General features: G+C 39.0%; 3 protein-coding genes across 8 annotated transcripts in view; 2 read left to right on the plus strand and 1 right to left on the minus strand.

Moving 5' to 3' along the window:
- TRA2A (transformer 2 alpha homolog) overlaps nucleotides 1-1002 on the minus strand; it is a 22920-nt gene extending 21918 nt beyond the window's left edge. For 2 of the 3 annotated variants that reach the window (XM_087712790.1, XM_087712788.1), the window contains exon 1: nucleotides 865-1002. In XM_087712790.1, the coding sequence (XP_087568916.1) occupies nucleotides 865-900 (36 nt within the window). In that variant the 5' untranslated portion in view covers nucleotides 901-1002. Of the gene's footprint in view, nucleotides 1-228; nucleotides 794-864 lie in introns of those variants that run through there. The other variant, XM_087712791.1, reaches the window with a different exon arrangement.
- On the plus strand, nucleotides 939-8445 carry CCDC126 (coiled-coil domain containing 126). Of its 4 annotated transcripts, none has more exons than XM_014073227.2 (4): nucleotides 939-1050; nucleotides 5492-5678; nucleotides 7176-7554; nucleotides 8270-8445. In XM_014073227.2, exons 3-4 carry the CDS (start codon nucleotides 7317-7319, stop codon nucleotides 8443-8445), a joined length of 414 nt encoding a protein of 137 aa, XP_013928702.1. In that variant the 5' UTR covers nucleotides 939-1050; nucleotides 5492-5678; nucleotides 7176-7316. The 4 variants fall into 4 exon arrangements, with proteins under 4 accessions (XP_013928702.1, XP_013928700.1, XP_013928701.1 ...); XM_014073225.2 differs by lacking the exon at nucleotides 939-1050 and adding an exon at nucleotides 4045-4102; XM_014073226.2 differs by lacking the exon at nucleotides 939-1050 and adding an exon at nucleotides 4065-4133.
- A 509-nt stretch (nucleotides 8446-8954) lies between these two features.
- Nucleotides 8955-11193, plus strand: FANCF (FA complementation group F). The gene has a single exon (XM_014073219.2). The coding sequence runs from the start codon at nucleotides 8955-8957 to the stop codon at nucleotides 9972-9974; it is 1020 nt and encodes a 339-aa protein (XP_013928694.2). The 3' UTR covers nucleotides 9975-11193.
- Nucleotides 11194-11715: the final 522 nt, after the last annotated feature.

Genomic DNA, 11715 nt, shown 5'->3' on the forward strand with positions numbered 1-11715 from the left:
CCTTTCAATAATTAAATAATGACTGATAAGTTATTTAAGATAGTACAAACCTAGAATTGGAACAGTGGCAAGTAGCTTCTAATTAACTCTTTTCATTATTACTGCCCACAATAATGCAGAAAATATCCACTAATACCATACCTTAAATATCTTATCATAACAAAATGTTGACTCTGTCTTCTGTTGTAAACCTAATAAATCATGCTGGAAGCTTAACAGCATTTTTACCTGAAAAAAACCTGACGCCATTTTCATCGTATTATTAGAAACGATCCTCAACTCTCTTCCAGGACAAGTGGGCTTCTTTACAGCCGGCCCCCCCACATTTCTCTGTGTATGGGGTGGTCCCTTCCCACCAGCCCCGCATACTTTCTCTTTGGATTTACTGGGAGGGGGGATATGTTTGCTACAGTGAAAAGGGGGGTTTAAAACGATAGGGAATGAAATAACTTTCAAAATGGCAATAAAATAAAATAGGGACAGGGCAAACGGTTAAAAAACCCGAGGGGGCGCCGGAACCCAAGTCCATTAAAGGGATGAGGGATGGCGCCAAAAGAGGAGTCTGGATCACGGTTTGTTAAGTCCGAGGATCCTTGGTCCGGAAGGCGGTAAAGCAGGGCCCGGAGTCGAAACAGCCAACGGGAGCACGGTCCCTGCGGGCGGAATGCAGCGTAGCCCCACCTCGGAAGAAGGAACCATTTTGGTAAGGAACAACGAAGTCTCTCAGGATGACTCCGCCCCGCTCAGCGCCCGATTCGGAGGCTCCTTTTTTCCCCCTCCTCCTCCTCTTCGCCCACTTCTCGGCCTCAGGGCCAGGCCAGGCCTCCGACACCTCGGCCCGAACAGAAACCGCTCACTACTCACCCTCGCCTCGAAGTTATTCTCCTCCGCGTCGCTCATGCTGGCGCGTGTCTGAGGCGGCAGGTGGCCAAACAAGTGGGAATCCAAAGGAGGGAGCGCCGAGCCCCGAATTTCTCCTGCCCCTGCCTCCAATTACCTAACTTCTACGCTGCGACGACGGCAACGCAAAATGGCGCTTCAGTCACTAAGGTCTGCGCTCGACACTCAGGGAAGGGGAGGGGCTCCTGGTGCCACGCCCAGATATGCCACAATGTGAGCATCTGCGCCGCAAGGAACTACGCGCCGGTAGTAGGCTGGGCGGAGTAATACACACGCGCAGTTTTTTTGGGTCTAGGCTTTGCACGTGTTTTCCGGGAATGTTTGACGTGGATTGCAATAGCATAGAAGTCATACTTCTTTTTTGTGGTCCCTATTCGTTACTTTTATTTAATTTATATGTTCACCCAACTGACTCTGGACAGTTTACAATTGAATAGAAACATAAAGACGGAGAACGAAATCCAACCACTATTCATTACGTAAAAACAGACTAAAAGAGCACTGGCTGCTGTAGTACAGGTAATCCTCGACTTACAACCGTTTATTTAGTGACTAAAGTTGCAAGGGCATTGAAAAAATGTGACATGACCATTTTTCACACTTATGATCTATGCAGCCGCCCCATGATCATGTGATCATAATTCAGATGCTTGGCAACTGATTCATCACTTTGCTAAACAAATAATTCCCTCAACACTGTCAAACTATTTACCAAATCTGCATTACTATTAATCTTTTTGTGGTTCCTATCACCCATTTCCTTCCACTTATGATTACTTGACTGTAACTTTGTTGCTTGTATCCTTACGATTTATATTGATTGTTTCCTAGTATGATTTGATTGCTTATTTGTACCCCATGACTATCATTAAGGATTGTACCTTATGATTCGTGACAAATGTATCTTTCCTTTTATGTACACTGAGAGCATATGCACCGAAGACTAATTCCCTGTGTGTCCAATCACACTTGCCAATAAAGAATTCTATTCTATTCTATTCTATATTTAAGACATGTGTGCCTGAAAATCATGGGGTCACCTTTTGTGACCTTTTGACAAACAAAGTCAATGGAGGAAGTCAGATACACTTAACAACTAACATCAGCTTTATAACTGTGGTAAGAAAAGTCATAAAATGGGGCGAAACATAACAAATATCTCACTTAACAACAGAATTTTTGGGTCTCAATCGTGGTTGTAAGTTGAGGATTACCTGTAATTGCTGGGAAAGCTAGATACCCTTATTACCAAGATTATGCATCAGAATACTTTAGCATATAAACTAGGTCAATAAGGATAGGTTGGGATGTTGCTCATAGCCTTGATCTTAATTCGGATCCTCATACACTCATAGTAACTTCTGGGATCATGGCTAAAGAGGTATTGATTAAAACTTATTTCAGAAGAGGATATCTTCACCTGTCTCACTGCTAATGTTAATGCTCTTGGTGAATCTAGAATCAAATATTTTATTAATATAATTTATTTATGGTTCAAGACCCCTTTTGACGTTTGGTCAGTTATGTTCACTTTAGCCCAGTTAACCAATTTATGCAATTCAGTTCTCCGGGTTTGTACAACTCACTACACCAGGGGTGTCAAACATGTGGCCTCTTGGCCAGATTCGTCACCTGTTGGCTCCTCCCCCGCCCACTTTAGCAAAGGGGAAAAAACGTCCCTCAGAGAGGGTTCGCAATTTGGGAGTCCTCCTGGATCCTCAGCTGACTTTTGAACACCATTTGTCAGCTGTGACCAGGGGGACCTTTGCCCAGGTTCGCCTGGTGCACCAATTGTGACCCTACCTGGATCGGGAGGCCCTTCAGACAGTCACTCACGCCCTTGTGACCTCAAGACTGGATTATTGTAATGCGCTCTACATGGGGCTGCCCTTGAAAAGTGTTCGAAGACTCCAGATGGTCCAGAACGCAGCCCCGCGAGCGATTGTGGGTGCACCCAGGTACACCCACGTTACACCTATCCTCCGTGAGCTGCACTGGTTACCCATTAGTCTCCGGATCCGCTTCAAGGCGCTGGTTGTTACCTATAAAGCCCTTCATGGTATCGGACCTGGGTACCTGAGAGACCGCCTCCTGCCGATCACCTCCCATAGACCGATTCGATCACACGGGTTAGGTCTCCTCTGGATTCCATCTGCCAGCCAATGTCGACTGGCGACTCCCCGGGGGAGAGCCTTCTCTGTTGCAGCTCCAGCCCTCTGGAACGATCTCCCCGTGGAGATCCGGATCCTTACTACCCTCCCGGCCTTCCGCAAAGCTGTTAAGTCCTGGCTGCTCCAGCAGGCCGGGGGGCCCTCGATATATCCAGCCCCCCGGAGATTGTGATTGTTGTATATTTTAATGTTGTTTGTGTATTATTCCCCCCTCCCTTGTTTTATTGTAAACCGCCCGGAGTCCTTCGGGAGTGGGCAGCATACAAATCAATAAAACTATAAACTAACTCCCAATACATCACATGATGACATGAGAACACTATAAACTAATCATACACAAGCTGGATTTATATAATGGAGTAGACTAAAATATGGGTGGTTAGTTCAATGTTTCAGGCAAACAAAGACTATTGGGAGGTGAGATAAATCTAATTAATTGCAATTAAGCTAGCAGAATTTTATTAGGCTCATCATAGAATCATGGAAGGAAAGGGGTCATATGTGTCATTCATCAAACCTCCCACTTTATATAAGAATCTGAATTAAAGCATCTCAGATGTGGCCGCATACTCTACTTGAACTCAATTCATGGGTCTAGTTTTTGGTTCAATATTCAATCCAATAAACTGAAATTAAGTAAATCTCGGTTAAGCTATGATAATCATGTGTTTGAACACACACAACCAGTCTCTGTGCAGTTTATCTTTCTAAATAACTTTGTCCACTTTTGAAGTGTTTTGTTTGTTCATATACTATAGAAAACGCCGAAAAGATAAAAAATAGATAAAAATTGCTAAAAAATTTAAATGCTAAGGTAGTTTACCCAGTAAATGTACTGCAAAACAATAATGTACTATAGTAAATAAACGTACTTTTAACATTAGGAGTAAAAATCAACATTTCAAACGTGCGGCTTCCGTTGCCTTTCTTTTGCTCCACCCCGCTTATGGTAATTTTACCCTTTTTCCACCAGCAGCCGGAAGTGCGGCCTGGATATGATTCAGTTGCTGTTTTATCTTTACGCTGCGCAGGTAGGAGGTGCTGACTGAAATCTATGCCGGGGTAAGGGGACGCTTGCTCTCTGTGTGTGGTACCGCTGGCAGGATGTGCGAGGTTCGATGGTAACTTATCACTCGCACTTAGGTTTAGAGAACACATCTGGGGGAAGGAGAGAAAGAGATCGAGTGCCGGAAGGGCGGACAGGGTTGTAGTGACTGACCGCCGCCAGTTTTTCCTGTGCCGTAACACCCATGGAGAGAGAAGAAATCTGATAGGCGACGAATGGATTTGTGTGAGTCGCTTGGTGAAAAACATCTGTGTTTCTAAGGCACGATTCGGGGCGTGTATGTTAGCAGGACATACTGACACAGAAACGAGCAAGCCAAGTTCTAACCTAGCGTCTGGCGCGAACTCAATTCGTGCGTCTTGGTTCAATATGCAATCCAATAAATGGGTTAAGTAGATCACGGTTAAGATATGACAATTACGTGTGTGAACATACGCAACCGTAGTCTTTGTTTTCTGAAATACCATGGCGATTTTGCACGTTCCTGTAAAAGTTGTTTTCTTGATAGCTTTCCTGAAATAAGATATTAGTATTTCACTTCCTTGCTCCTTGAATCTTCTTGTGCCTTCAGTTAAGCTTCCTCGGGCTTATTTATTTTTGAAATAAATATAGATTGTGAACAGGTTTTCTTTTTGTGAAAGACCTCTTCCTCGTGGTAGATTTAATTTTACACGGTAACATTTTTAAAAGCATTATGTTGTATTAGTACTTGAGTTTAACTTGATTGAACATATGTAATTGTATAAAGTTAAATGTTATTTTATGATCTCAATGGAACATGTGAACTTAGATGGATACTAACCTGCTCTCAGATTTTAAATTATTTACATTTAATAGTGTTTGCTGCTTCTTAAAATAATTTTCTATGTGATTACCAATAGGAAAATTGGTATCTTTCTGTTGATGCAAAGATATCCATTGCAAAGGTCTTTTCTATTTAATTTTGATAATATACAAATAACTTATTGCATACAAATACTATTGTACGGTGAATAATGTATTTGCATTTTGAGAGAGTCTCATAAAGACCCAAAGATCCCCTATCAAATAGCTTTGTGTAAATCCGAACTTTACATATAATCCTTATTTTTTTCTTGCTTGTATCTTGCTGAAGAAAACAAGAATTTTGAGAGAATTGTTTCTTATAAACTAGTATACATTGGGGTTTGGGCAGTTTGGAATATATGATTTTTATGTTTTGTAATCTTTAATATCTTTTTCCTGGTTATACTTAGAGGATTATAAAATCTATGTTTGAAGTGCCAACATGCCTTTTAAAATTTCTTCTCATGCCCAGATTTATAACAATAATAACCTGAGAAAGTTTATATTTTTTAAAATTCTTTTTCCTCAGATGTTTCTCCCTCTCCTAAATGGTTCTGAAAAATAAGAACTGCATTAGACTGACTAAATACAACAGATTAAATAATCCTTGAGTTTACTCAAAATGATATTGAACTGAGTATGGAGGCAAGTGTTGTCTTAGAATATTGGTTATTGAGGACATTTAGCTCCAACTAAAGCAGCAGGATTATAAAATGGTAGGTGTTCCTAATTTATTATCTTGAAAAGTACTTATTTTATGTATTGGCAATATGCAACCTTTGCAATATGCAATATTAATCTGCAGTGGAAAACTGTCTGATAAAACACTGTTTAGCTGTAATTCCTACATAAGCAGTTATGGGTTGTTGTTTTCTCTAATGGAGCTTATTCTAAAGCAGGCCTGTCAAATTGGTGGCCCGCGGGCGGGATGCAGCCCTCACAGGCCACACCCACTCTGGCTCTGCAAAGGCAAAAAACATAACGATATATCACGATACAGCCCGTGATGTGAGTGGGTTTGACACCCCTGTTGTAAAGAGTCTGAATGTAGCTTCTGTTTTCTCTCACTGTTAACCAAACTTCTTGGGGTTTGGGGGTCTGAAATACAAAACCTTTAGGGAACTCACAAATGTCTCACCTGCAGATAGTTTACAGGTAGACCCTGTTTAACAACTCTTACTGGGATCGGAATGTACATCCCTAAGCAAAACAGTTGTTCGGTGAAACATCATGTTATTACACTGCTTAGTAGCAGCAATTCCAATACTCCTGGTTGCAATTGTTAGGTGAGGACCTCATGTTACTCCTGTCATTCCATGCTGACCTCTTCTTCAACTCTTCCCAGCCGCTACCTCCCCCACCTCGGCCCTTTTGGCTGCCCTGCACTCCGCTGCATTGGCTGCCACTTCCACCTGACCTTTGCCATCTTCCTCCTGCCATTGATGAGATGCTTCTGGCTGAGGCAGCTGTTAGTCCTTAGAAGACATTGTTAAAGAACAGCAGCTGCCTTGGTCAAGCATACCTCTTCAGCAGCATGAAGAAAAAAATGGCAGTCAGTTGGGGCAAACTGGTAGGTGAGGGTGGCAGGGTACAGGACAGCCAAAAGGACAAAGGTGAGGGGGAGACAGATGAGTGGAGAAGATTGATGTGCACACTGCAGCCATAAATGCAGGTGGACTGCTAAGTACACAAATTTAGATCATGAGACCACAAGAATGTTACAAATGCTATATTTTCGGCAGCCACTTATTACTATCATTTATTCAGCACTCTTGTAACTTCAAATGGTTGCTGAATGAATGACTGTTAAGTGAATAGTTAGTATTTCTGATATAGTTAGTATTTAATCAATATTTTTCCAGCAATCTTTTTAGATAATGGAATTGGAATTCTTGATAATAATGGAACTGTTTTCATAGTACAGATGTAAAGCAGAAGTAGAGAGATTAAAACTTACACAAAGGCACCAACTAGTTCATCACTGAATGGATATTTGTACCATGGATTTCCAATTCATGTTAATATTGCTATTGTATACAATTATAGTTTGGAAAGTTATTAGATTTTTGTTCTTATATTGCCTGTATTTTCAGCAGTCATTTTATAGGGTTTCCAATAATAATGCTCTAAATTATATAACACATTCCAAATTAATACTGTAGTTTATAAAAAATAAAAAATTTTGACACAAGTTTTTTGATAAAAAATTTCAGGAAACAAATGGAAAAATTAGACAAAATAGTCTCCCCTGAAGACCAAGCATGCTGTGAAGATGTTTTGCAAAACAACTTACCTTGAAGATACTGTGACTTCACACTTACTACCTTCTACTGACATATTTAGCCTGCTCAGAAATGTTTTTTGCATTTTCTAGAAAAAATGTGTCCCAAAAATTGAGTTTATTATTGCTAGTTTTTGGTTTTATCTGGGGCATAATGTTACTGCGCTACACCTTTCAGCATCCAAGACAACAGAGCAGTGCTGAATTGCGTGAACAAATTCTTGACTTAAGTAAAAGATATGTTAGAGCCTTAGCAGAAGAAAACAAGAATGTAATAAATGGTGATAATGGAGTTGCAATGGCGGGATATGGTAAGCCTACATAATCTCTGTAAATTCATCCTCACTTTAGTTTTTCAAAATATATAAAGCATAAGAAGTTTTTATATTTATAAAGTGGAACTAATATTTGCTACATATTCAGTGTTCTACTGAAATTGAACACTGTATAATAGTTTTCATTTGCAAGAAATATTAGACGTTCTTAATATTAAAGAGCTGGTATACTGGCATTGGATATGGTATGTCTAGAAACATTTTGCTTTGAATAATATAGGTTTTTGTCTAATACTAGAAATGCAAAATTTCCAGAATTTTCAAAACAATGGAGGAGTTGGAGAAATTTAAAAACATTTTTTTACTGATTACATAGAAAAATGACTTTCAGTATATTGTTATGAAGATATATTACAGAGGTAGATTAGATAAGTAAATTGTTTATTTAGATAACTATAAATATATTCAGTATTTTTAGTTTTTGTTACAAATGAAATTTTAGATTGTTATGCTCTAAGGAGTATCACATTTACTTAATCTGTTTAACAAAAGCAAAGAAAAAAAAATTAAAACTGAAAAATAGAACATCATCAGTACATTAAAAAGTTTGCATATGCTGTATTTTTTCCATTACATTAAACAGATACAAAAAAATTATACCCAGACAAACAATGAGAAAATAACTATTTTCTCACATGACATTTTTCCTGTGCAGTGTCACTTTCTGAATATATATTTTTGTTCCCTCTAGCTGATCTGAAAAGAACAATTGCAGTTCTTCTAGATGACATCTTGCAACGCTTGGTCAAACTAGAAAACAAGGTTGATTATATGGTTGTAAATGGTTCAACAACAAATACTACAAATGGGAACTTAATGCCATCAACTACAATCAAAAGAGTAAATGCAGCACACAATATAAGATAATAATCAAAATACTTTGCACAGGTGGAACGGTTTTGATCTATTTTTTCTTCAGGAAAGAAACAAACTGTTGGCTAAAGGCAATCTATATCCAGTTGCAGCAGAAAAAAATGAACATGTAGAGACCCAATATCTTTACCTAAAAATCTTTGTGTTAAAAAAGTTGCTTCATAAAGCAACATTTGCACTGTAACTTTTAAAAAGGTGTTTTGGTAGTAAAACTATTGTAGGAAAGTAAGTAACACACACACGATCAAAAATCAAGCTACCCAGAACATTCCCTCAAAACAAAAAGAAAAAAAATAAGTCTAATAATAGAAAGGAAAAAAACAAAGAAATTGATGGAATGAATTGCAAACAATAATTACAGCAATAGGCGAACCAGCAGAAATTTTCTATATGAAAACCAAATCTTAGAGCAATCATTTCTAGGAAGTGATCTCTTAGTAAAAGAAAACATTTTCTTCTAAGGTTGCCATTTGACAGTAACAAGGAATTTTGCTCTCTGCCTTATGGAGAACCTGCTCTTACAAACTGAGCAGCTGCCTAGCCTTTTGGCAGCTTCCCGCTCACGAATGGTACAAAGTTGGGATCCCGCAACTCTAACACGAGCTCTAAATTGGGGGCACTTCTTTCGACAACTTCACAGCCGTCTTCGGGCTCAACCAACCCTCCGGGAAGCTTTGAAACAACAGCTGAAAAAAAAAGGTTTAGTCAGGTTAAGTCACTTGAAACGCTGCCCAGAGCTTCTGGGTTTGGCATTGCTGGAAAATCCGGCATTATCTTCTACCACCCGCCATAGCCTTTTCTGCAGCTTCTTGATCCCAGCAACTGATGGAGCAGAGTCCTTCATCAATCTACTGGCAAGGCGTAGAGCTGCCTCTCAAATTCTTGGTCTCTTGGACTCTCCTATAAAAGGAACAGCTGCTATTGAACAATGGGAAGGGCTGCCAGTGAGAGTACAGGCTCAGATGCTGCTTTCACAGCTACAAGGTGACAGAGATGGTGATGGGAACCAAGGTCGATCTTCCTCGGCCTTGTTAGACTGTTTGCCCTGTGGTTCCATGCTATACAGAGTTGTGGCTGCAGCATTGATGGAGCCTGGTTGGGAAATGGAGGCCAAGGTGTTGCTCCTCCCTTGGTTGCTGTTCGGAGACCCAGCTCGTCTCTCGTCCTTCTGCCGCTTTTTGTCTCCCCGATGTTTGGCTTCACTTTGTGCCCATTACTCTGAATTACTTGCTTCCTATTTGAGTTTCCTCTCAGCCTGGGGAAACTGCCTCAGTTATGATCCTCTGCATGGGAAATGGCAAACTAGTGGTCTAATAGAAAATGAAGTATCTTGGGAGGAGATGCAGAACCGTGTCAGTTGCCTTTACCAGGAGCCAGAGCCTCTGAGTAGTGCAGTCCAGACTTGGTTAAGACAGCTCAGGGCCCAGGATGGGAACTTTGAAGTCAGAGGTCTGAGCATTTGGAATGATCTTTTGCTGGAGATGGAGATGCCTCATTTTGAAAGGAAACTTAACTCACGCTAATTAAAGATGTTGAGTAGAAAAGTGTAGGTATTATACAAATCAAGTAGAAAATTCTATGATAGTTACAGAAGGTATAGATTTAATATCTAAAGAAATTTAAATTTAAAATTGATGTTTCTTTCTGAAAGTATACATTATTCTCTGCTATTTAAGAGAAAATACAATAGCACTGGGCTTCTTCAGATCAAGCATTTATTTTAAAAGCTTCTTCATTTTGTTAAATTGTCTAGAACAATAATAAAGCAGTCTTTAAAAAATAACTAATAATTTGAATATTCTATAGTCTTATGAACTGGTTTACAATCCATAGTGAAGAAGGAATACCTTTAAAGTGAGCTGTGTTCAGTATAGATAGGTTAAATATTTTAAAATTAGTAGGCAGTTTTTTGTTCCAATTGAAATTTGTTCCATCTCAAAGATGGTGGTCCAAAGAGTGTCTTCTTTTTGCACTGTGAAATAGCTTGAGAAAGAATGTTTTAAAAATAGTTACACTTGATAAAATCTAAAGTAGCAATGTGCCAAAGTGTAATCTTGCTACAGAACTAAGGCAGTTGATTAAAAAATAGTAATGTATATAGCTATTCCAGAAACATTTAATACATGTATTTAGTAACTGAAGATATAACCTGTGATGAAGTCACATTAATTGGATGTAAAACACTATTAGCGTCTTATTCATTGCTTTCCTATTCAATATATTTTGCAGCCAATGATTCATGGGGCATACTGCATCTTAAGTTACTCCTGAAATAAAAACAAGAGGAATGGGTCGAACTTTGGTTATGGGAAGCGAGGCATTTTGATGTTTATTGAAAATCTATGATAAAGCAGTACAGTCTGTTATGCACACAATTCCTGTGAAGCAGTAATAACTGGGTTTGCAACCAGGGCCTTTTCAAATGAACTTGAAATGGGAACAGAGAGGTCAGCATTGCCTTATATCCATGTTAGCCTTATAGTGGAGAATTGTGGTGAAGGTGCTCTATAGTCTACATTCTGCATCATAAATTATAAAATGAAGTGCCAGTTTGGGTTTTGCACCTATATAGAATGATTTGTAAAAGGATTGTTCTGCTATTTTTTCTTAGAATATGCTATGTGGTTTAAAAAATATTTAGAAAAAGAACAAGATTTGTGGTTCTAGATATACAGCTTCAGATGACTTCCTTTTCACATGACTGTAATATCTGGAAAGATTAAATAAAATATATGACTGGTACGAGTCCCTATTGATCTTTTCACTTACTTTTTCAAAAGTTTTTATTAGTTTTTTATGGTAATACTGTAAAGTAACATATCCAGTTGTTAGTATTGCTTTAATATTTATCTCATAAATAAAACAGGAAGCAAGTTTGGTTTAGGATTAAGGCATCAAGTAAAAAGCAGGAATCTCTGAGTTCTAGTCCTAGACAGCTGGGAAGTCTTGTGCTAATTCCTTTCTTTCAGCCTTGCAGGGATGCAGCCAAGCAGTCAACACTGACTTAAAGAAAAAAAATTAACAATAGAATGAAGGGAGATCCTATGCTTACTTAGTTCTAAGTATATTTCACTACAATTTGTGTTATAGGTGACCCCCAATTTATGACCACAATTGTGACCAAAATTTCCATTGTTAAGCTAAAACACTCAAAGAGCCATTTGGACCTGTTTCCCAAAGAAAAGAAAACACCTGGAGCCACAAAACCTGGGTGGACATGTCTAATTCAATGTCACTCCCACCCAGTCACATGACCACCACCCT

This window comes from Thamnophis sirtalis, unplaced genomic scaffold (genome assembly GCF_051295495.1).
Source record: "Thamnophis sirtalis isolate CommonGarterSnake01/CBP01778 unplaced genomic scaffold, rThaSir2_p1.2 scaffold_4, whole genome shotgun sequence".
In the NCBI taxonomy this organism is placed as follows: domain Eukaryota; kingdom Metazoa; phylum Chordata; class Lepidosauria; order Squamata; family Natricidae; genus Thamnophis; species Thamnophis sirtalis.